This window comes from Carcharodon carcharias, chromosome 30 (genome assembly GCF_017639515.1).
Source record: "Carcharodon carcharias isolate sCarCar2 chromosome 30, sCarCar2.pri, whole genome shotgun sequence".
Taxonomy (NCBI): Eukaryota; Metazoa; Chordata; class Chondrichthyes; order Lamniformes; family Lamnidae; genus Carcharodon; species Carcharodon carcharias.
This window is the reverse complement of record NC_054496.1, coordinates 19,480,638-19,506,719: the sequence shown is the minus strand read 5'-3', so window position 1 is coordinate 19,506,719 and position 26,082 is coordinate 19,480,638. Positions and strand designations below refer to the sequence as shown.

The 26,082-nt window shown below is 44.4% G+C and overlaps 1 protein-coding gene across 1 annotated transcript in view; it reads left to right on the top strand.

Moving 5' to 3' along the window:
• LOC121271340 (adhesion G protein-coupled receptor E2-like) overlaps positions 1-26,082 on the top strand; it is a 75,361-nt gene that overhangs the window by 18,646 nt on the left and 30,633 nt on the right. The window contains exons 5-11 of the mRNA XM_041177279.1: positions 1,474-1,526; positions 3,719-3,820; positions 9,945-10,122; positions 13,057-13,176; positions 19,025-19,224; positions 19,400-19,570; positions 24,751-24,948. Coding sequence (XP_041033213.1) covers positions 1,474-1,526; positions 3,719-3,820; positions 9,945-10,122; positions 13,057-13,176; positions 19,025-19,224; positions 19,400-19,570; positions 24,751-24,948 — 1,022 coding nt within the window. The remainder of the gene's footprint in view (positions 1-1,473; positions 1,527-3,718; positions 3,821-9,944; positions 10,123-13,056; positions 13,177-19,024; positions 19,225-19,399; positions 19,571-24,750; positions 24,949-26,082) is intronic.

Here is a 26,082-nt window from a genome sequence, read left to right as displayed (position 1 = left end):
AAATTATTGGGAAAAGGGGGATCAGAAAGGGGGTGGGGATGGAAGAAAGTTCATGATCTGAAGTTGTTGAACTCAATGTTGAGTCTGGAAGGCTGTAGGGTGCCTCGTTGGAAGATGAGGTGCTGTTCCTCCAGTTTGCGTTGAGCTTCACTGGAACATTGCAGCCGGCCAAGGACGGGCTTGAGAGCAGGGTGGTGTGTTGAAATGGCAAGCAACAGGGAGGTCTGGGTCATGCTTGCGGACAAACCAAAGGTGTTCCACAAAGCGGTCACTCAGTCTGTATTTGGTCTCTGCAATGTAGAGGAGACTACATTAGGAGCAACAAATGCAGTAGACTAAATTGAGGGAAGTGCAAGTGAAATGCTACTTCACTTGAAAGGAGTATTTGGGCCCTTGGACGGTGAGGAGGGGGGAAGTAAAGGGGCAGGTGTTACACCTTCTGCGGTTGCATGGGGAGGTGCAGTGGGAGGGGGTTGCTGTGTAGGGGATGATGGAGTAATGGACTAGGATGTCCCAGAGGGAATGATCCATGCAGAATGCCGCCAGGGTGGGGGCGAAAGGAAGATGTGTTTGGTGGTGGCATCATGCTGGAGTTGGCAGAAATGGCGGAGGATGATCCTTTATACGCGGAGGCTGGTGGGGTGATAAGTGAGGACAAGGGGGACCCTATCCTGATTCTGGGAGGGAGAGGAAGGAGTGAGGGCGGATGCACGGGAGATGAGCCGGACACGGTTGAGGGCCCTGTCAATCACCATGGTGGAAAACCTCGATTAAGGAAGAAGGAAGACATGTCAGAGGAACTGTTTTGGAAAGTGGCATCATCAGAACAGATGCGACGGAGGCGAAGGAACTGAGAGAATGGGATGGAGTCCTTACAGGAAGCGGGGTGTGAGGAGCTGTAGTCGAGGTAGCTGTGGTTTATGTGAACATGTTCTCTCTGTTTCCTGCAACTACACCACAAGGCTGGACTAGACCTTTGGCTTCGCAATAGTTTTTGAGAGATGACAGAAATTTAATATTCATTTTTCCTATAACTTTTATTCAACATTAAATATCTAGCAAACTGAAACCTGCACTCTCTACCTTCTAAAAGGAGAAAGACATCAGTTACGTGGGAATATTATCATCTCCAAGTCACAGGCGCTCCTGATTTGGATAGAGCCTTGGCTTAACATTTCATTCAACAGATGGCACCTCTAACAGTGCAGCAGTCCCTCAGTACTGCACAGGTGTGTCAGCCTAGATTTTGTGCTCAAGTCTCTGGAGTGGGACTTGAACCATAATCTTCTGATTCTGGGATGCATGTGATATCACTGGGCTGTGCTCACACTGCGCTGTGCTGAGACATTGCACTGAGTCACCAGGCTGAGAAATGACTCAATGTTCCAATAAATCTCACAATTCTCGTTTGTCGAATTCTCATTTGTTTTTCCTCTGTTTGACTACATATTAAATGTCTTCCTGATTTCACAGAATTAAACAGGAACAACATGAACCGATGCAGCTTGAACAAGTTAACAGGACAGGTATTTATGATGATGGGGCATTATGATGTTGGGAAGAAGCTTGAAATACCAAGACTATTACCAGCACAGAGCAGACAAAGAGGAGATTTAATAGAGGTTTATAAAATTACGAAGGATTTTGATACAGTGGATATGAAATATTGGTCCAGTATTTGTGGTTGTAATGACAGTGAAACTATCAGTGCTCATCAGCTTTACCATATAAAACTGATATCAATTTCTGTGGTCCTTAAGTGTGAAGTTAAATGGGAAATCTGAAAGTTGCTCTCAGTGATAACTGGCTCCTCCACAGCACAGAATCAGTGATTTGTCACGAACTTCAACTTCTTATATTCCATTGAAAGAAAGAGTTGAGGAGAAATTTATTTCCAGAAAGGGTTACTGGAGCATGAGATCCTCAGGTCATAAGGAATGGCTAAGATTATACTTTATCAGGGAAGAGCAAATGTACCATTGAAGCACATGAGGGTAGAGAGTTACAGAAAGAGAGTGGGACAGGGGATAAGTTTAGCATTTTTTTGAAAAATCCAGCACAGACACAATGGGACCAATGGCCTCCTCTTGTGCTATTGGTTTATATTGTTCTATATACCCTGTACCCAACAATATATCCCAGATAAAATAGCTGCAGGAATAACCATCAATGACTATTCTTTTCTTAATCAAGTTTCTGTGTTTTGTTTTATTGCTGGCAACTGAAACATTTTCCATTTCAGACTCACAGTGTCTGCATTAAACATTCCCAGGTCAGGTTTTAGTACAGTTAGATATGAGAAGAAAGCTCTTTCCACTCCACTTCAACGATGTCCCTTAATATCAACCTCAGCAGAGCACCCACTACAGCACCAGTGGAGCATTTTCCCATCTCCTACTCCAGATGTTCTGCCATCTCTTGAGGTGAGATTTTCAATTAGGGAGATTAGGATATTTTGTGCTGGAATCCCACATCCTCTGGGAACCAGATTGAGATCCATTTTATGCAGGATCCTGACAGCCACGAGGACTAAGTCTGTGCTGGATCAAATCCGGCCCCAGAAGTGAGGGGACTGAATCCTAGCCCATTGCACTTCTTGCAGTGCCACTAAAAGCAGGGTTTTTATTTCCTCCCTTTGCTTAGATGCTTAAAAAAATGAAAATAAACATCACTTCATATGGTTTTCCATAAAAACAAGAGATAGTTGTTAACTAAATCAGTTGAGAAAATCATTCACAAAACAATGCGCCACTCACAAGATGTCACCAGGTGCAGATACAAGTTTACAAAAAATTATGCTTCAGTTGTTTTGTGTATATGTGAATATTGATGATCTATCTTTGTGCATGTACATATGTGTAATCTGTGTATCTGTCTGATAGAATCAGACCGTTCACAGCCTCAACAACTCCATCATCCAGATCACCTCCATTACATTGCCAACCTCTAACCCAGCCTCCACACATCTGTTACTAAGGCTCTCGTCCTTGCCTTTGTTATCTCCAGACTAGACTATTCCAAAACTTCCAACTAACACCATCCTAATGTGAATTATTTCTGCTCACCCATCGCCGCTGTGCTTGCTGACCTACATTGGCACCCTGTTCAGTAATGTTTGATTTTAAAATTGTCATTCCTGTGTTTAAATCCCTCCATAGCCTCATCCCTCCAGATCTCTGTAACCTCCTCCAGCCCTACAGTCCTCCAAGATCTCTGCACACCTGCATTTCTGGCCTCTTGCACATCCCATTTCTTTTGCTTCACCGATAGTAACCATGAGAAAGTCTCTCCCTGAACCTCCCTGCCTCTCTACCCCTCCCTTCTTTAGATCACTCCTTAAAACGTACATTCCATGACCAAGCTTTTGGTCACCTGTTTTGTTATCTCCTTACATGGTGTGTTATATTTTGTCTGAAGTATGTTGAAATGCTTGATTATATGTTAAGATTGCTATATAAATGCAAGTTGTTGTGATCTATGTACCCTTTTGTAATACATGCATCTGTATGATCTGCATATGTTTTTACACATAAAAGATGTATGTAATAGTGTATATGTCTGTGATCTATGTGCCTACATATGTGATCTGTGCATAAATGTAATCCATAAATTCATGCACTGACCTCAAAAGCTTTTGTGATACAAGTGATTTTAAGTGAACTTAAGTTCACTGACTCCCTAAGAAGATTTTGATGCCTCTTTTCTCTTCTTCACACAGATGTCCCATATTGCGTTCCGCACATTTTGTTCAGAGATTAATTCCATAATTAAGCTGACTGATGAGCAGTGGCAGAAACAGAGTGGAGCACTACCTTGGCAGGTCTGTAGTGACACATTCTTCATTGTATCACAAGTAGTACGTAAGGTCCCTCAAACCTGCACTGCCAGTCAATAGGATCATAGCCTTAAGATCAGAACCTGTCTGCTCCCTGTAACCCTTCACTCCCAGAAATTCATTTCACCACTGATCTGACCAAAGCATTTGACTCAGTAAATTGCAAGGCTCTGTGGATTGTGCTCCAAAGATTTTGATGTCCAAGAAACATTATCACAATCCTGAAATTGCTTCGTGATGGTATGACTGCAACTGTCGTGAGTGGGAGATCTGAAACATATGCCTTCAAAATCTGAACTGGGGTCAAACAATCACTGTGTGATAGCCCCCATACTATTTACATTCTATTGCCGAGAAAAGAAACATGTCAAAGCTTTTTGTCTTGCACTCATCAGGACACAAGAACACCAATATAAGGGGAAAACATCAATTTATATGGTATGAGAAGAGAGTGCTGATTGGATGGCAAGTGCAAAAACAAAACAAGTGACAGCCATTTGCTGACTCATTCTTCAGGGCAATGCCCTGACTATTCAGGGTCAAGCTGCCTGGATTAAATTTCAAACAATGCCTGGCAGTTAACTGTCAGTCAACATTACTGATGCATTCTCCATGGCCTCAACCAATCAGAGTCCACTTGCCAAACAATTAGCACTCCCTTCTCATACAGTATAAATTGTTGTTTTCCCCTTAAATTGGTATTCTTATGAAGTGTCCTGATGAGTGCAAGACACAAAGCATCGACATGTCACTTTTTTCGACAATACTCAAGTTCTCTACCACCAAACGACTATTTACAGTCTGCCTATTCACCTCATCAAATATCAACTGCCCTTTGGTGTCAGTATCAAATAGATGGAAAACTCTTAAGTGCCAGCTGCCTCCGTGCCAAACCAAACTGAACTGACCAGCATTACAGTTTGTAGGTGACTGCAGTGTCATTGCCCACTCTGCATCAGATTTTCCAGCTAATCTTGATCTCTTCAATCCTGCATACATGAAACGTGGCCTATTCTTGAACGTTGCCAAACAAAACTCATACATTAATTGATACCTTGTCAGCCAAATATTCCACCTCCCATAGATGCTGAAGGAGAGACTCTGGAATATGTTGAGCACTTCCCATGACTCGGCAGCCCCCTCTCTCAAAAGGCCACCATTGATGAGGAGGTCTAACACCAGAGCAGCTGTGTCAGCTGCTGTCTAATATTACAGTAGCAATTTGTTGACAACAAAGGCCTCCGCAAGTCAACAAAAGTCCTAGTGTACAGAGAAGTTGTCATCACCACAGTCCTGTACTGCAGTGAGACCTGGTCTGTGTATCAGCGGCACTTTAGGGCACTAGAGAAATTCCATCAGCATGTCTCCACCACATCCTCCAGATTCAATGGGAGGACCGTTGAACAAACACTGGTATCCTTTTTGATGTCAGTTTCATAAGCATTCAGGCAAAACTCCGGCAAAATCAATTGGAGGGCAAAAACCATCTACCTTGCAAGGTTCTGTTTTCTCAACTCTCAAATGGTCAACATTCCAGAGAAGGAAAAAGAAAATGTTTCAAAGACACTCTGAAGCATGGCAGTATTGACATTATTGATTGGGAGGAATTTGCTGATTTACGACATCAAGCTTTTGAGTCACAATGTGTTAATGATGAGGCAGAATGGGAGAAAAGAAGGGAGCAAAAGGGAAGCAAAACCTGCAATCTGAGTCCCACTGCTTCATGGGACATCCTAACCCATATGCCCAAAGATATGAGGGTTGAGAATCGGCCTGTTCAGTCACATGAAGACTCATGGCAGAAACTCACAACCCTGAGTAGCCTCAAATCAAGGGTAGGCAAATGACGATGCCTCCTTTGTGGATCAAAAATCTATCTAACTCAGCCTTGAATATTTTCTATGATCCAGCTTCCATTGCACTCTGGGGAAGAGAATTCCAAAGATTGACAACCCTCTGGGAGAAATTCTTCCTCATTTCTGTATCCCCAAGTTCTAGACTCCCACAAGGGGGAAACATCCTATCAAACCATTTCAGAATCTTATATGTTTCATTAAGATCACCTCTCATTCTTCTAAACTTCAATGAGCATAGGCCCGACCTGCTCAACATTTCCTCAGGAGTCAGCCTGGTGAAAGCTCTCTGAGCTACCCCGAATGCATACATATCCTTCCTTTCTCTAGGCATTGTTACGATATCCGTGGAGACTGGTAATGGTTTAAAAAGAAATTTGAACTCCCAATTATTAACTGAAAGAACAACGCAATATTTCACGTTTAGAACAAAATGTGTTCCTGACATTCTCCGAAGCATGAGATTTCTTGGGATCATTCCACCACCATTTGGCCAGGCAACCCTCAAGGTTTCCTACAAGATCTCACGCTTATGGACTCCACGGCTCCAGCATGGGCCTCACTGCCTTCTTGCTTAGTGACTTCAAAGTAAGAAACCACCCTTGAATTCTGATAGCCCTCTGATTTGGCTCCATTGCTTAAAAGCCCCAACTATTGGCAGGCTTTTCTTTTATGACCCCAGTGGCTTCCAAACACCAACTGCATCTAACTTTTCTCTGTGACATCACAGAGATAAGACCCAAAACAAAAGGCATCTCTACTTATATACTCCATCTCCTTTGCAATACAGGCCAACATTCTGTGTGCCTTTCTAATTATTTGCTGTACCTGTATACTAATACTTTGTGATTCATGTACGAGGACACCTAGATCCCTCTGTGCCTCAGCATTCTGCAGAATCTCTCCATTTAAACAATATTCTGTTGATCTATTCTTCTCCCAAGAACGGACAACCTCATATTTTCCCATGTCATACTCCATCTGCCAAATTTTTGCCCACTCACTTAATTTCTCTATATGCCTTTGCAGACTCTTTGGGTGGAAAAGTCCCAGATTTACATTAAGTGTGGTAACTAGGAGGTAAATTAATATTTTATCTGCTGGCCACATCGGCAGCTTTTCGCGCCATATCATCCCAATCCTACTTCATTAATCGCACATTCGCAAGGAACATGTGTTTTGATGGCGGGTAGGCTCTCATTTGCCTGTCACCTCACTACTTCCTCGCACCAGGTGCCATATTTAAAGTGCAGCCGCATGCACATCTCTCAGTGCTACCAACCCAGAACTGCTGCACAAAAGATATGGCCCCGAAAGGCAAGAAGACTGTAGCCCCCGGTTTATTGATGTATACCTCGAGCATCTTTTGGACACCCTGAAGGCCCACTGTGATGTCCTCTACCCCAGCTCTGGCCGCAGGAGGTCCAGCAATCTCACCAGTCTGGCTTGGTAGGCGATGGCAGTAGTGGTCTGTGCCAATGCTGCAAAGAAGAGGTTGGCCATCCAATGCAGACAGAGGATGAATGATCTCATACGTGCCACCAGAGTAAGGCAACTATCTCATCACTCTAAGCTCACACACTCAAGCCCATCACACATTCTTACTCACTGCAGCTCAAGAGACATCACCACTCGCTCTCTCACACACAACTTCACAGCTCCACCTGGAAACTGCCTCCTCGGCCCTCACTATCTTGATGCCACTTGTACAGATCAACATGTGCCCCTGCACACACTCTGAGATACCCTCCATCCCCAGTACAGCCCTCACCCTGCAGCCTCTTCCCTTGCCTGAGGCTGATCTCCCCCTTCCCCAAGCAAACGCTAGCTCTGCAGCCTTATGGCTGGTCTGGTAGGTAGAGACCTCCTCGTGAGCCCCCTAAAAGTGATGTGGTACTGCCTGCGAAGCCTGGCACTGATGACTGCGAGTGCTGCCTAAAGCAACGTAGGCAAACAAACCTCAAAGTCCGAGCGAAGTGCAGCTCGCCAGGTGCACGTTGCTTTTGTACATGATCCAGTGTGGAGGAATAATTTCGGCGAGCTGGGTTTATAATGATATGCAGATGTATTACAATGAAGTTCCCGACGTCCGATGGCAGGAAAAGCGGCCCACTGTTGACGGGCAGAGTGAACAATTGTAAACTGGCTTCACAATGTTGTGAAACCAATTTTTGGCCCCCTCACCATATTGTCCGCTCACGCTGCCAAACACACCCGCTGCCAACAGGCACGGAAAATTCCACCCTTTGAGTCCTTCTCAAAACTTGTTTTCCTACCTATCTTTAAATTGTCAGCAAATTTGGCTACAATACACTAAGTGCCTTCATTCAAGTCATTCATTCAGGCTCCAGCTCTGATCCCTGAGGTACTCCACTATTTACAGTTTGCCAGCCTGAAAATGATCCATTTATCCCAACTCCTAGTTTCCCAGTTAAAGTGAAAGTTGATTGTTCAGTTCTTGGCTGTGGGGGATGGGTGGAAGGGTTAAGAGTTTAGAATTCTTCAGCTTATAAATGGAGTTAAAGGGCATGTCAGTAATCTATATTGAAACAAAGGTCAGGGGAAGGGGAGAAGCTCCTTGATTGGCTCAATGAGTAAATGAACAAGGAAGCATTATCGAATGTTCCAGCACAGAAACAGACAATTCAGCCCATCCCTTCTGTCCTTTTGTCTTTCTCCATAGCATCAACATTGTCTGAACATAATGTCTGTAATCACTCCCCATTGTCTTTTACATCCCTCCTCTTCAAGAATCTATTAATTCCCTTTCAAAGTGCTCATGGATAATGTTTCAGTAGTTGACACCACATTCTACCAATCTTCTTTAAACATTCTCTGCTCGAGACTGACTGAAGCTCGTACCCTCTCTCTGGAAATTCCAAGTATGAACTCGGAATGCCTTGAAGCAATCTCACATAGTGTCTGGCGGTTCACTCCAAGCCTTTTGTGACCTGTGGGCAACACAGGACATTGTCTGTCCCATCCACGAAGACAATCGAATTCCGTTTACTTTGTGAGAGTTGGCTGATTTTGTTTTAGTGATGTCCTTGTGTCAGTATGGGGCAAGTGGGTACTGTTTGGTCTTGTGACATGAGGCAAATACCAATAGTACCCAACAAGTCCAGGGAACAATTAAGTCAACCAGCAGAAACCATCTATCACTATTTACCCTTTCATTATCCTCTATCAGGTCAGCCCTCAAACCTTTGCATTTGATTGTTAAAAGCCCTAAGAGTGTCAGTCTGGATTTTGTGTGCAAGTAGCTAGAGCGGGACTTGAACCAACAACTTCTGACCTAGAGGCATGAAGGTTACCCATTGAGTCACAGCTGCTCTTCATTTGGTTTAGAAACAATAGAAAATAAAAGGTACAATTCTAAAGAGGGTGTAGAGGCAGGGGGACCTGGGTGTCTTTAGGGATGGTCTTCCAAGTGCTGCCTACATCCCATGAAAGAATAAAAAGATTAAGTGAGCAGGTCATTCAAAGTGGCAGGACAAATGGAGAGCATGGTTAATAAAGTATACCATATCATGGGCTTTATTAATTGGGGTACAAGAGCAAGGAGGTGATGTTGAACTTGTATAAGACACTAGTTTGGCCTCCACTGGAGTATTGCGTCCAGTTCTGGGCACCGCATTTTAGGAAGATTTTGAAGGCATTGGAGAGAGTGCAGAAAAGATTCACAAGAATGCTTCCAGTGATGAGGAACCTCAGTTATGATGATAGATTGGAGAAGTGAGGTCTGTTTTCCTTCGAGAAAAGAAAGCTGAGAGGAGATTTGATGGAGGTATTCAAAATCATGAGACGCTTTGGACAGAGTAGATAAGGAGAAACTGTTCGCACTCATGAAATGACCGAGAATGAAAGCGCACAGTTTTGAAGTAATTGGCAAAAGAAGCAAAAGTGACATGAGGAAAAACTTTTTCACACAGCAAGTAGTTCAGCACTGCCTGAGAATGTGGTGGAGGCAGGTTCAATTAGAAGCATTCAGAAGGGAATTAGACAATTATCTGAAAAGGAAGAATGTGCAGGGTTACGGGGAGAAGGCAGGGGAATAGCACCAGGGGAATGCTCTTTCAGAGAGTTAGTGCAGACACAGTCAGCTGAATAGCCTCCTTCTAGACTGTAACAATTCTGTGATTCAGTGTTCAATGTTTAGAGCCATCAAATTAACAATGACAACCTTTAAATAAAAATGACATTAAAAATTATACCATGTTCACTAAGATGGAAATAAAATAGTTTTTCCTCCACAGGAAATCATTTCAAACTCAAGTGATCTTCTCGGGAATGATTCCCTGTGGGATGGTATGGAAAGGGAACAGCAACTCCTTTCAGCTTTTATTTTCCTGCAGACCATGGAACACAGTGCCATTGCTGCCGGTCTGAGTTTACCAGATCAGGGAAAGAGAACAATATCAAGTGAAAATATTGGTGAGTTCAACAAAAGATATTTTATCTAATGTACTTCCTTGAGGCAGCTGTGAGCATTATGTGAGAAATAACTTGTACTGGCCTGAGGTGAAGTGAGAGTGACTGCTCTTGACATCAAGACAGCATTTGACCAAGTGTGGAATCAAGGAACCCTAGCAAAACTGGAGTCAATGGGAATCAAGAGGAGAGCTCTCCACTGCTTGGAGTCATAACTAGAACAAAAGGAAATGGTTCCTTTTGTTGGAGATCAATCATTTCAGTCTCAGGACACGACTGCAGAATTTCCCCTGGGTCGTGTCCTAGGCCCAACCATCTTCAGCTGCTTCATCAATGACCTACCATCCATCATAAGGTCAGAAATGGGGATGTTCACTGAAGATTGCACAATGTTTACCACCATTCACGACTCTTCAGCTACTGAAGCAGTCCATGTCCAAATGCAGCTTGACTGGATAATATCCAGGCGTGGGCTGACAAGTGGCAAGTAACATTCCCGCCACACAAGTGCCAGGCAATAACTATCTCCAACAAAAGACAATCTAACCATCATCCCTAGACATTCAATTACATTATCATCATTGAATCCCCTACTATCAACATCCTGGGGGTTACCATTGACCAGAAACTGACTGAACTAGCCATTTAAATACTGTGGCTACAAGAGAAAGTCAAAGGCTTGGAATCCTGTGGTGAGTAACTCACCTCCTGACTCCACAAAGCCTGTCCACAATCTACATGGCACAGCTCAGGAGTGTGATGGAATACCCCCCACTTGTCTGGATAAGTGTAGCTCCAACAACACTCAAGAAGCTCAACACCATCCAGGACAAAGTGGCCCACTTGATTGTCACCCCATCCACAAACATTCACTCCCTCCACCACCAATGCACAGTGGTATGTGTACCATCTACAAGATGCACTGAGCAGCTCACCAAGGCTCCTTTAACAGTACCTTACAAACTTGCAATCTCTACCACCAAGAAGTACAAGGGCAGCAGGTGGGTGGGAACACCACCACATGCAATTTTTCCTCCACGCCACACACCATCCTTACCTGGAACTTTATCACCGTTCCTTCACTATCACTGCAGCAAAATCCTGGAACTCCCTCCCTAACAGCACTGTGGGTGTACCTACACCACATTGACTGCAGCAGTTCAAGAAGGCAGCTCACCACCACCTTCTCAAGAGCAATTAGGGATGGGCAGTAAATGCTGGCCTAGCCAGCGACACCCACATCCCATAAATGAATAAATAAAAGAAAAACCTTATACATAACATCCAGTTTTAGAATCTGTACTAAGATATTAAGTCAGTTTACAATCCCTGGAATATAATTAGATAAGTTTGTCAAGATACCGATACTTGCGATCCTGAATTCAAAATGTTTCAGAAAGGAAGCCCACTCAGGCTTATTTAATAGAAACGTTGTCTCTCCTGGTGGCTCATTGAGATTAACCGGTGGGAAGCTGAACCATAAAGACCTGGGTTCTTGCTTGATGTGTTCTATGAATCACCAGAGAACTAAACACAAGCACTTCCAGCAGAAACTGAGTCTGACTTTCCCCTCTGTTTATGTTGACTAGCCTTGTATTCCCTTAAGTATAGGATATTATGGGATGATTTAATTGAAATGTTTAAAATGGTTAAATGATTTGGTAGGTAAGATGGAAAGAAGCTATGTCCTTTGGTGGGAGAGTGTTGAGCATGGGAGCATGACCTTAAGATTGGATCTAGGTGTTCAGGGTTGATGTTCAGAAGCATTTCTTCACAAAATGGGTGGCGGAAATCCTCAACATTCTCCCCCAAAAAGCTGTTGAGACTAATTCAATTGAAAATTTCAAATCTTAGATTGATAGATTTGTGTTAGGCAGGAACATTAAGGATTTCAGAATCAAGGAGGGATGGTGGAATTAAGATATAAGTCGGTCAATATCAAGTTAAATGATGGTAAATGTTCAAGGAACTGACTGGTCTCTTCCTCTTTCTATGTTCCATAGACAGATGTCGATCGACTTTCTCTAATCTGCTACAACCTCAAACATACGCCCTACTGCTCTGGCGTAGTCTGTTAACATTTCAATCACGAGCCATGTTTTTTTTCCTTATTCCCTTCTGAGATGCATCGCAGGCAAATCTGGCATTTATTGTCCACCCTTTGTTGTGCTGATGATTGAGGGCAGTTAACCATCCACCATGTTGATGTTGGACTAGAATTACATAGAGAGCAGATTGGGTAAGGATGGCAGGGTTCCCTTGTGAATCAATGGGCTTTCACCTCTGCTAGCTTCATAGTCATTTTTTTTAAATGATGCCAGCTTTTTATTTCCAGAGTGAGGTAACCATTTTAAGTATCTGTTTTCTGTGTACACCTGTCCCCACTGCGATTGTCTGAACTCTTTTTAACTTGGACACCACTCGTCAACGGACAAAGGAAACTTTCATTCCTTTATTGTAGACAGGATTTGAACCCAGCTTCCAGAAATCTGAAGCCAATGTCTAACCTAATAAACCACCCAATCCATTTTGTTGTTTTTCATAGAATTATATTATAGAGCACTGAAGGAGGCCATTTCGCCCATTATCTTTCAAGAGCCACCCGATTATACATTTTCCCTTGTTTGTTCTCCATATGCATCCAGAAATTTTCATTTCGATGGGATATTTCCAATTCCCTTTTGAAAGGTTATATATCTGCTTCCATCAACATTTATCTCCTTCAGGTAATGTCCTTCAGATCATAGCAGCCCACTACTTAAAAAAAAATGCAGCTCACATCTGGTTCCTTTACCAGCTCTCTCTTGAACTAATTCATTCCTTTGAGCCTGGTGCTGTCAGCATCTGTTAAACTGACCGTTTAAGCGTAACATCAGACTATGAATAAATCTCATTCCTATATGAAACATTACAAAGTTTAAGTTCCTTCGCTCTTAGATCTGGAAGTAAGAACATTTCGAGGGAAGAACAGTTCAGCCCAGGACAGAGTCAGTTTATGGGCAAAAGGCAACGTGATGGATATTTACCGACAGACAGTCACCGAAAGAAAAACAACTGGTAAATTTACCGGTTATTTCTAATTTTTTTATTATTTACGCATTGTTCTCTTTGAAGTTAAGTGAGATAAATTGAAGGTTATTTTGGGAGGCCAGTTTGAAGGTGCTTTGCTTAGAAGGATATTTAAACAGTGTTTTGATTGCCAAGACATGGAGTTGGTGCAGAGAAGATCGGTGAGGCATTTTTAAAAATTCTATCATGGGATGTGGGCACCACTGCCTAGGCCAGCATTTATTGGATATCCTTAATCACACATAGGTCTGGAGTCACATTTAGGCCAGACCAGGTAAGGGCAGCAGATTTCCTTCTCTAAAGGACATTAGTGAACCATTGGCAATGGTTTTATGGTGATCATCATACATGTAGTTCTAGATTTTTTTATTTAATTCAGATTTCACCGTCTGCCTTGGTGGGATTTGAATTCAGATCCCCATACTGTGGGTCTTTAGATTACTAGTTCAGTGACAATACCACTATGCCACCACCTCCCCACTGATTCCAAGTTAACAAAGGATTGAGTTTCAACAATAGATTGGAGAAATTGGGTGTGGAGGAAAAGTCTGATCAAAGAGAGGCACACAAGGGCCAGAATTGCCTGTGCCTGCCGCCACCAGGCGTGTTCGGTGGCGTGAGCAGACAATATAGCAAGAAGGCCAAAAATCGGTTTCACGACGTCATGGAACCAGTTTGTGATTGCCCGCTTCACCCACCAATGGCGGGCCACATTCACTGCCATCGGACACAAGAACTTCACTGTAAGCCATCAGTATATCATTGTAAGGCCAGCCCACTAGACTCATCCCCGCCCCGCTGGATCGTCCGTCCACGTCGGCAGGAAAACACACCGGTGCAGAACACGTCTTTTGACAAGTGTGACGTGCAGAAGTCGGGACTTACCCGCCAGGGCCTTGCTCACATGGTGGACATGATGGAGCAGAAGATGCTGGAGCCCGACAGCAACGGCAGACTGGAGGAACGTCCATGGCATTCTGGGTGGATTCCCATGGATATGGCTCTGCTACGAAGCAGCTCACGTAAGTTCTCTAGTCACCGTTGATCCTCACAACGGGTGTTGGTTGAGGGGGTGGGAGAGGAAATCTAGCATCAGCTGGGAGAGGAAGAGGTTTCGGGGCTGTGAGGTTGGGAAGGGGGCCGAATGAAGCTGAGAGGAGGGAATGAAGGTGTCAGGGGTTAGTGAGGCTGAGGGGGGAATGAAGATGTTGGGGGACAGGTGGGAGTATCGGGAAGGCAGGGGTAAGGGGGGAGAAGACGGCAACTGGGGGGGTGGGTGTAAGGGGAGGAGTGCAGAGAGGGAAGGGAGTCTGGGGGGAGGAAGGAGTGCAGAGAGGGGAAGAAGTGAGGCTGGAGGAAGAAGTAAGGCTGGAGGAAGGAGTCAGGAAGAAGGAAGGACTAAGATTGGCAGAAGAAGTCCATGTCTGAATGTAGCAAGGCTTGGACAACATGCAGGCTTGGGCTGACAAGTGGCAAGTAACATTTGCGGTACACAAGTGTCAGGCAATGACCATCACCGACAAGAAAGAATCCAACCATCAGCCCCTTGATGTTCAATGGCATTACTATCATTGAATCCTCAACTATTAACAACCTGGGGGTTACCATTGACCAGAAACTGAAGAGGAATAGCCAAATAAATAATGTGGCTACAAGAGCAGGTCAGAGTCTAGGAATCGTGCAATGAGTAACTCACCTCCCCAAAGCCTGTCCACCATCTACAAGGCACAAGTCAGGAGTGTGATGGAATACTCCTCACTTGCCTGAATGAGTGCAGATCCAACAACATTCAGGAAGCTTGACACCATCCAGGACAAAGCAGCCCACTTGATTGGCACCACATTCACAAACATTCATTCCCTCCACCACCAACGCACAGAAGCAGAAGTCTACAAGATGCACTGCAGGAATTCACCAAGGCTCCTTCAACAGGACCTTCCAAACCCACAACCACTACCATATAGAAGGACAAGGGCAGAAGATAGATGGGAACACCACCACTGGAAGTTCCCCTCCAAGTCAGTCAACATCCTGACTTGGAAATATATCGCCATTCCTTCACTGTCACTGGGTCAAAATCCTGGAACTCCCTTCTTAACAGCACTGTGGGTGTGCCTACACCACATGGACTGCAGCGGCTCAAGGCAGTTGCTCACCACCACCTTCTCAAGGGCATGGGATGGGCAATAAATGCTGGCCCAGCCAGCGACGCCCACATCCCATGATTAAATATCAAAAAAAATGTAAAGGTGGAGGAAGGAGTCAGGAAAGAGGAGGGACTAAGCGGTGGCCAGACCGAGCAGGTGGGGGAACTAAGAGGGGAAGACTTTCCGGATCGGGGTGGAGGACAAGGGGTGCGAAGGGGGGAAAAGGGTACGAAGGGGAGAAGGGGTCCACAGCGGGGAACAGGGTCTGGTGGGGGAAGGGATCGGAGTGGTGGGTGGTGGCAGGGGGGGGTGCGGTGCGGGGTGGAAGGGGTCCGGGGGGACCGGTTGTGCAGGTGAACATGCAAGGGAGGGGTCTGATAGGTCTATGTCTGCCTCCTGGGATCTAAACTGAGGGTGGGTGTGGTATGAAGGAATGGTGAGAGTGACCGAGGGCAGAGTGAGGTGGTAGGGTGGGAGGGTGAGAGTTCGATGGTAACGATAGAAGGGACAGCGAGGGTGGTTGGTGGGGACTCGGAGGCAGACACGGACCCTGGGGGTGGGAAGCGAGGAGGTTAATGTGGATGGGGGTGGAATTTTCGGGCAGGAAGGGAAAATGCAAGTTTTCCTGGACATCCCTGAAGGAAAAGGGTTGTGGCTAGTAGGTCACGGAGGAGAGATGGAAGGTGATGCTGGGGGAGTAAACTGTGTTGAGGGGAAGGAAATGGGTTACTAGGAGAGGGGAAAGATGGTGGAGCAAACCCAGACCATGCTGTCCAAATCGAAAGTGAGATGACAGTTGCGGTAGACTAGATCAGGTGCTGCATGGGAGTGTGATCATTGGGTGGGCAGAGATGCAGGCCAGCTCAGATGGACAACTGAAAGTGAACCCCAGCAGGCAACACTGAAAATGCTCAGGACACTGAGGTGAGCGTGATACGTGAAGGATCTGCATGCACATGAGAGTGCTTGCACAAGGCTCCGAAAGGACCTGACACACACACACACACACACACACACACACTTCACTCCAGAATCACTTGTGGGCCAGCCACTACCCCTGCAGTGACAGAGGGCGAGATTGAGGGGCTCACAGGCAAAGGGGACTCGGGGGGAGAGGACAGCCTCTGAGATTTCTCAGTGGATGACCCAGGGGTATGCAGCTGCCGCTCCTCCTTCCTTCATTGACTGGGGTCCCTATCCTGACTCCTTGAGGGGAAGGAGTACTTGGAGGGACATCGAGGTGCCCCGTTTCCCTCTCACGTTGCCACTGCAGGAACTCACCCATGGCTCCTGCGATGGCGTGCAGGTCTGCACTGATCTCTGCATTCTGCTGGACCAGGGTCTCCATGGCTTCTGCCATCCTCCCCATGGAGACCTCCATGTGGGCACTACTGCATCAGAGAGCAGGCAGATGCACTCCTCCAACAGGGCTTTCAACAGCTCTATGTGATGATCCCCCACCTTCTGCTGACTCTACAGGATGAGTTGGAATGTCAAATCCAGAGGTTCATCATCTGACTTGGACCTCGCAGCTGCCTCTTCCCCAGCAGTCCTTCGAATGCCAGGGAGCTTGGCTGAGCTTGCCTCCTGTTGTGGATTCGTGTCCGTGCGGTGACCACCAGATTGCGTACCCAAGCCTGCTGTAGACCTAGGTCCCACCAAGGTGTGTGTCTTTATACTGGTGCAGGGTGTGCTATGAACAGATCTTCCGGGCTGCTTATTTCCACCTCTTCACTGGAGGACGTGTCCTCTTGGCTGCAGATGAGGACATAGATGGAGCTGAGGGACTGGCTGGCTGAGGGTGTCGGTTCTTGGCAGAGCTCCCTGTAAACCAAAGTAGAGATGATTAGTGCTTGGCAGCAGAGTCAAAAGGAGGAGGGAGAGCACTCACGTTTGTGTTGAGGGAGGGATGATACGGTGCAGGATCCTCGGGTGGGTGTTTGCTACCGACCTCACTGTCACCACTGGCAGGGTCCACATCCTCACCAGACAGTGTGATGGCACACTCCTCAAAGTGAGTGAGGGATCTAATGTGGGCCACTCTTCCCCTGGCCTGGGACCTCTCCCTGCTGTTGTGAGCCAGCTTCTCCTGTATGAAAACAGATGGAGAGAGTGTGAGCAGGACGATGGCACTGTGTGGAATGTTTGTGTGGTGAGTGGAGTGATGATCAGGATGAGGATGCAAGTTCGAGAGGGTATAAGTCTGATGGAGACGTGAGGGTGTGTGTGAGAGTTAGTGGTGTTGTCCCTTGAGGTGTGGGATCCCTGTGGATGTGTGATGGGTTTGTGAATGTGTGCGTTGAGAGTGATGAGAAGAGTGAGTTACCCCGGTGGAATGGATGAGACCGTTCATCCTGTAGCAGCACTTGGTGGCTGTCCTCTTTTTGCAGGGCATTGGCGCTGACCACTGCTGCCACCACCTCCCATACTGGACTGATGATGCCACTGCCTGTTCTGTGGCCAGAGCGGGGTCAGAGGACACCATGGGAGGCCTCCACAGCATCCAAAAGGCATTCCAGTGACGCGTCATTAAACTTGGGGGCTGCAGTCTTTTTGCTTTTCGTGGACATCTTCCCTGCAGTAGTTGAGGGCTGGAAGCACTGAGATGTGTGCTTGCAGCTGGACTTTAAATATGGCATCCAGCGTGATGAAGCGGCAAGGCGTGGCAGACGAATGAGAGCCCGACCACCATGGAAACGGCGTGTTTCCTGGGAATGCATAAGTATTGCGGTGGGTTTAGAACGATACGGTGTGAAAAGCCGCCATTGAGGCCTGCGGGTAAAATGTCATTTTATCTGCCTGCTACCTCAATTAGTGCAAATCTGAGGCGCCTTCACCCAAGGGTACAGCTAATCTGAGCACAACTTCTGTGCTTCCTGTACACTAGAATAAGGGGCACTGGTGAACTGGTGAAAGGAAAGTTTATGGGAAAACAACAGGAGGAATTTTTTTCAGCCCGAATGATTAACATTTAGAATGGTCTTCTGGGCAGTGTAATGGAGGGAAAATCTTTAGACCCATTAAAGCAAGGGTGGGGAACCTACAGCCCGTAGGACGGATCTGGCCTGTTGCTCAATTTCATCCAGCCCACAACAAGATTTCTAAAAATATAGACACATAACAGTAGCACCTTCAAAATAGCATTTATCACCATCATTATAAATTTGCTTTAGATAATATATAATATAATAATGTTTAACAATATAATATTCAAATTCAGCCATCGCATTAAAACAGCAGGTGAGTTGAATGTTTCTGTATTCTCTCCAAAAAAAACTAAATTAAATTGATTTTTATGTGTGTGGCCCAGGACAGATTTTGTCTATGTGTGGATGGCATGTGATAAGAAAAAGGTTCCCCACCCCTGCATTAAAAAGACAGTCAGGTAACCCAGTAGAAGGGAACATAGGTCTTCTGCCTGAGTGGATGAGTTAAACCAAATAGTCTTCCTAATATGGGATCTTGCTATTCCTTTCTCTCTTTATTATGCTGCCAGAATCAGCTGCTTTCCAAACCTGTTTCTATGTCTTATGAATGTCTACAAATCCCACTGGATTTAAGGGTGATGTTCTCTTGGAAGCTGGTCCTGATCTGCTCTGATTCTGCAGCAGAAGTTACATATATTTTCTGGCCATCATCTACCCTACAGATTTCCCTCCAGTGTTAGTAATGTTTAACATTCCCTCCAGGGACAGATTTTGCTGCTGTGGCTTTGATCGCCTACAAGAACATGGATTCCATCCTGAACGGAAGTGTTTTCAAGCTCAGTACCACGGGTGGAAAATTGAAGCCATTTCAATTGATCTCAAACATAGTTTCGGCCATGATAACTAACAGGGACAGCCATGGACTCAAGCGAACAGTGAACTTCACTTTCAAACACACTGAGGTTTGTAAAGAGTTGCACCAGTTTGATGTACGGTTTACAACAGATTGAATCCCATCCCAGTCTCGCAATGACATTTATGTAGTGAAACAGCAGTACCAGGTATAAAGATCTGTTTACTCAGTTAACATTGGACTGGTAATAGCAAATTGTCACATATAATCCTTGCTCTCCACAGAAAGCTATCAGCAATTGGACAATGTACTGTGTCCGCTGGAATTATGCAGCTGGAAAAAGTTATTGGTCTCCCAGTGGGTGCAGTATGGGCGATTCCAATGGAACAGACACCCAGTGTCGATGCAATCATCTCTCCAGCCTCGCTTTGCTGATGTCTCCTGTTGAATGGCCGGTATAAATGTTTATTTATCAATGTCCTCCACAGTTACTACTGAATTCATGGTAAAAACACACCAGCATTGATGGTTACACAGAGAGTGCTTAGAATGTGGAACTTTTGGAATAGTTGTGGAGTAGGCCCTGAATGTTGTAGTAATTGAGAAGTTCAACTGTCAGATGTTATGTTCCAATGAAAGTCCCTAGACTGTAGGAGTTACACTCATCTGGGCAGGACTGTTGTGCAGGACAGTATAAAATAGTGGGGGAGCGGAAGGGTGAAACCAGAAGTATTGATCAAGTGACACTACTGACACTATAGGCTCCTTCAGTATCATTTGATATCCAAATGGCATCCAGGCAGCAAGCATACAATTATCAGAACTATTTTGGTATTGCCACACAAGAGGCATCCCTCACCCACATCAGAAGCCAGCTTTAGGCTATTAACATATGCTAATAAAGGGCCTCCTGGCTTCTTCTGCTCCCTTTTGCAACTTTGCTTTGTACCTGAGGCAGCCAGCACATATACTGATGCAGCCTCAGCAACACTTCGCATGTCCCAAGATTAAATTTTTAAAATGAACAGAATTGTAAACCAGTTTATAAAGAAACACCTTATGTTTGTCCCATGTTTGACACATAAAGGAAAGAAAGCAGATTTCAGGCTTAGACCAGTGGTAGAACTTCAGTCACGAGTGTAAAACTTCAGTCTCCAGTACAGAGCCTTGTTGGAAATGCTATCTTTTGGATGAAACATGAAAGCAAGTGTCTATAAACCATCAAGTAGATGTAAAAGGTCTTAACTGTTGGATTTTATATTGGATAGAGGTAATACTCTACCTCCTGTGTTCCTGCTTCTAATTCTGTATTTAATTAACAATGATGTCATAATATAGCTGAGAGATATTAGTTAAAGAGAGCACATTGAGTAGTACATCAATGCAATGTGTCTATATACTTACATGAAGGATATCCATCAGGGAGGTTCAAGCTTTCCATTCTCTAGGCATTTTGCAGTCTTAAGCTTCACACGGATATTGGGTATGTTGCATTCCAAATTTGTTCTGTTACTATACCACAGCTATTTTGGTCACAGGATATGATGCAACCTGAACTCCAGATACATCTTCGTTTGGGAATGACCTAAGCTGGTTCTGTCTAATTCCCTTATCTCCAGCCTTCTGTATTATGTTTTCCTTGCAATGTCCCCTCAGGCCTGGGTCTCTCTTTTCATGGTAAGATACTGGCTCATATTCTATCTTACCTTAGTGTGATTTAAGTTTCATCTAAGCAGAATATTCTGTTTACTTATAATTACTTTTAGTAAGTATTTCAGTTATTTCCATTTGCACCCATTGCTTTTCATTCTGCTTTCTACTCTTCCTCAGTCAGCTTATTCTGTATATTAATGCTCACTGTAGTTCTCTACATTAACTAACTTATGGATGCACTACCCATGCCAGGTTGTTATATAATATTTTACATTAGCCTACAGATTATTAGTCATAGCCCAGAAGTGACCATTGCCATCTCTCTCCCATTAGAGAAAATCAGTTAGTCATATAGCACCACTCTACAAGCATGGGCAAGGTGAGGAGGCCGGCTCAGACTCAGGTGATGCACATAGTGCAGAGGGTATCAAATAGTGGGAGAGAAGAAGTGGTTAATGAACACATATTGATGAAGAGACACTAAGATTGCATTTTAAAAGCCTACAGGTTGTGGAATGAAGGGAAGACAGAAGGAGGTAGCAATTTCCATATGTTGTAGTTCTTGGAAATGGGGGCATAGAGTAGTGATGAATTGGAAAACTCTCCACAGAACTAAGAGGATATCACTGAGAGCAAGGTCTGAACATGCTAGGGTTCTTTCCTCTAGAAAAGAGGTGACCCTAATAGAGGTCTTTAAAATGTTGATGGTTAGGACAAATGTAGAGAAGATGCTGCCACTTCTTGGGGAGGCCAGTACTGGAGCCATAAATATAAAATGGTCACGAATGAATCTAATCAGGAATTCAAGAGAAACCTCTTTACACAGAGGGTGCTTAGAATATGGAACTTGTGGAATAGTTGAAGTGAATAGCATAGATATATTTAAGGGAGAGGTAGATTAAAACATGAGAAGAAAGAAGTAGAAGGTTATCCTGATGAGGGTAGATAAGGAGAGATGGGTGGGCTCTCATTTGGTGCATAAACACTGGCAGAGACCAGTTGGGCCCAATGGCCTATTCCTGTGTTATATGCTCTATATAATTCAATGGTATGAGAACAGTATTCAAAGCTTCACTGGGTTTGGGATTTGTAGTGAATTAAATTGCAGCCGGTTAGCTTAGATGGCTGGAGTGAGGTGCAGAATACCAACAGTGTGGGTTCAATCCCAGTACTGGCTGAAGCAGTTCTTGGGGCCAACCTCCTTTCCTTGCATCAAAGTTATATCATGACTTGAGCCATGATTAGCAACCCGAGGACAATGATGACACCAATAGAGAAAGAGAGAGAACTAAAGAGAAGGTATTCAGCTTGAAATGCATAATCAAGCTTCTTGGAGGCATTTGACAATATATGGATGCTGCAGTTAAGGGTTAGAAAGACAATGAAGTCTAAAATGCCTATAGATGATATAGCATCCATATGGGTAAGAGGCTTACATGATATGTAAATATGTGCCATTCACAAGCATTTAAGAGTATCGGGGCCACACTTATAACTGAAACATCAAAGACTCAGCTCAGGGATGTAATAGTTTACTTGAGAAGAGGAGTAGGACATTCAGCCCCTCAGACCTATTGTATTGCTCAATAAGACTGTGATCTGCATCCCATGGCAGTAGCTGGTGGAATTTGAATTCCATTAATAAATCCGGAATTGATATCTCAGTGATAGTGACCACGAAACTATCATCGATTGTTGTAAAAGCCCATCTAGTTCACTAATGTCCTTCAGGGAAGGACATCTGCCATCCTTTCCTGCCCTGGCCTACATGTGGTTCCAGACTCTATAAGTATGTAAAAAGAAAAAGATTAGCGAAGACAAATATAGGTCCCTTACAGCCTGAAACAGGAGAATTTATAATAGAAAACAAGGAAATGGCAGAGCAATTAAACAACTACTTAGTTCTGTCTTCATAGAGGAAGACACAAATTACTTCTCAGAAACATTAGGGAACTAGGGGTCTAGTGACAAGGAGTAATTGAAGGAAATTAGTATTACTAAAACAATAGCATTGGTGAAATTAATGGGACTAAAAGCTAATAAATTCCTAGGGGCCGATAATCTATATCCCAGGGCACTAAAGGAGGTGGCCATGGAAATAGTGGATGCGTTGGTTGTCATCTGTCAAAATTCTGTAGATTATGGAACAGTCCCAGCAGATTGGAGGGTGGCAAATGTAACCCCACTATTTAAAAAAGGAAGGAGGGAGAAAACAGCGAATTACAGACCGGTTAGCCTAACCTCAGTAGTAGGGAAAATGCTAGGACCTATTATAAAGGATGTGATAACAGGGCACTTAGAAAATATCAACAAGTTTAGACAAAGTCAACATGGATTTATGAGAGGGAAATCATGTTTGACAAATCTACTGGAGTTCTTTGAAGACGTAACTAGCAGAATAGATAAGGGAGAACCAGTGGATGCGTTGTGTTTGGATGTTCAGAAAGCTTTTGATAAAATCCCATATAAGAGGTTAGCATGTACAATTAAAGCACCTGGGATTGGGGGTAATATATTGGCATGGATTGAGAATTGGTTGGCAGTCAGGAAACAAAGACTAGGAATAAATGGGTCTTTTTTGGAGTGGCAGACGGTGACTAGTGGGGTACCACAAGGATTAGCACTTGGGCCCCAGCTACTCACAATATATATCAATGATTTGGATGAGGGAATCAAATGTAATATTTCCAAGTTTGCTGATGACACGAAACTCGGTGGGAATACGAACAATGAAGAGGGTGTTAGAGGCTTCAAGGCGATTTAGACAGGATGAATGAGTGGGCAAATACATGGCAGATGCAGTATAATATGGATAAGTGTGAAGTTATCCACTTTGGTAGAAAAATCAGAATGGCAGAGTATTATTTAAATGGTGATAGATTGAGAAATGTTGATGTATAAAGGGACCTGGGTACTCCAATCATTGAATGCAAGCATGCAGTTAAGAAAGCAAATGGTATGTTGGCCTTCATCGCGAGAGGACTTGAATACAGGAGCAAGGGTGTCTTACTGCAGCTGTACAGGGCCTTGGTGAGACCACACCTGGAGCATTGTGTGAAGTTTTGGTCTCCTTACTTAAGAAAAGATATACTTTTCATAGAGGGAGTGCAGCAAAGGTTCACCAGACTGATTCCTGGGATGGCAGGATTGTTGTATGAGGAGAAATTGGCCGACTAGGTCTGCATTCACTGGGGTTTAGAAAAACAAGAGGAGATCTCATTGAAACATATAAAATTCTAACAGGGATGGATATCCTGGATTCAGGAATGATATTTCCTCTGGCTGGGAGGTCTAGAACAAGGTCTCACGTTCTCAGGATACAGGGCAGGCCATTTAGAACTGAGATGAGGAGAAACCTCTTCACTAAGGGTGATGAACCTATGGAATGCTCTACCACAGAAGGCTGTGAAGGCCAAGTCACTGAATATATTTAAGAAGGAAATAGATTTCTGGACTCTAAAGGCGTGAAGGGGTATGGGGAGAGAGCGGGGGTACAGTGTTGAGATAGAGGATGAGCCATGATCTTATTGCATAGCGGAGCAGGCTCAAAGGGCCGAATGACCTACTCCAGCTCCTATTTTCTATGACCCACAGCAATGTGGTTCACTCTTAATTGCCCTCTGAAATGGCCTAGCAAGCCATCCAATTCAAGGGAAATTAGGGATGGGCAAAATTGCTGGCCTGGCCAGTGACACCCACATCCCAAGAACAAATAAAGAAATAATGCCAAAGCCTGACAAATATCTATCAATCGCAGTTTTGAAAGTTTCAATTTGACCCCACAGCTTTAAGAGCTTTTTTGTGGGAGAGAGTCCAGATTTCCACTCGCCTTTGTGTGAAGAATTGTTCCCACATTACCCATCAATGGCCTAGTTCTAATTTTAAGGTTACGCCCCTGCACTTCATTAGCATCTCATTAACTGAGGAGCATTTTGAGATATTCTGAAAGACAAAAGAAAATGCAAATTATTTCTTTTCATAGGTTTATCACCATGCTGTGGATATAATATCATTCATTGGGATTCCTGTATCACTGGTATGTCTTGGAATCGCCATAGTGACATTTGCCTTCTGCTCCAGTTTAAAAACTGCCCTACATGCCACCCACAAGCAGCTGTGTCTGAGTCTCTTCCTGGCAGAGCTGCTCTTCCTGGCCGGGATTGGGAGAACCAGGAACCGGGTAAGAGAGCCCTCCACAGCCAGCAGCACACAAGATTGTGTTTGTGTGTTTAAGAATATGTATGTGTGTGTGAATTTACATCAATGTCTGTCTGCATATCCACGTATATGTATGTTTGTGCGCTTATTTGAATGTGCACATTTCTGGATCCATGTGCATCAACCCCTGTCTCTTGTGAAACCCTCAGTTCCTTCTGCCACAATTAACAACTGTGTCTTCAGCTGTCTAGGCCCCAAAATCTGAAATTACCTCCCTAAACCTCTGTGTCACAACTCCTCTCCTTTAGAGCACTTCTTAAAACTTATCTCCTGACCAAGCTTTTGATCACCCATCCTAACATTTCCTACTTTGGTTTGGTGTTAGTTTAATTTTTTTGTCTGAAAACATTTTTGTGAACCAACTTGGGATGTTTTACTATGTTAAAGGCACTTTATAAATGCAAGATATTTTTTGTTGTTTGTGTGCATGTGTGTGGATGAGTGTAACTCCAAGTGTCAAAGTGCGCCAACATATCTGTGATTGTGTTTGCTCACGGCTGTGTGTATGTATGTCTGTTATCTATCTATATGCATGTACATGTGTTGCCTGTCTGTCCAGCCATCTGTCTGTCTGTCCATGGGTTAAGTTTGTGTGTGTGTTTATCTGTGTATGTCAGTTTGGTTTTTTAATTCATTCTTGGGATCTGGTGTCAGCATGACCAGCATTTATTGTTACCCTAGCTTCCATTGAGAAGGTGACAGTGAGCCACTTTCTTGAGCCATTGCAGTCAATGCGGTGTAGGTATGTCAACAGTTTTGTTAGGGATGGATTTCCAGGATCTTGACAGTGAAGGATTCATGATAAAGTTCTAAGTCAGGATGTTTTGTGATTCAGGAACAGACTTGCAAGTGGTGGCATCTTCCCATGTGTCTGCTATCCTTGTCCTTCTAGTTGGTAGAGGTCACACGTTTGGAAGGTGCTGCTGAAGGAGCCTTGGTGAGTTGCTGCAGTGCTTGTAGATGTACACACTGCTGCCACCGTACACCAATGATGGGGGGAGTGAACGTTTAGGGTAATTGATGCACCACCGATCAAGCAGACTGCCTTCTCCTGTATGGACATGTGTAAATGTCTCCAAACCTTTGTTCAGATTCA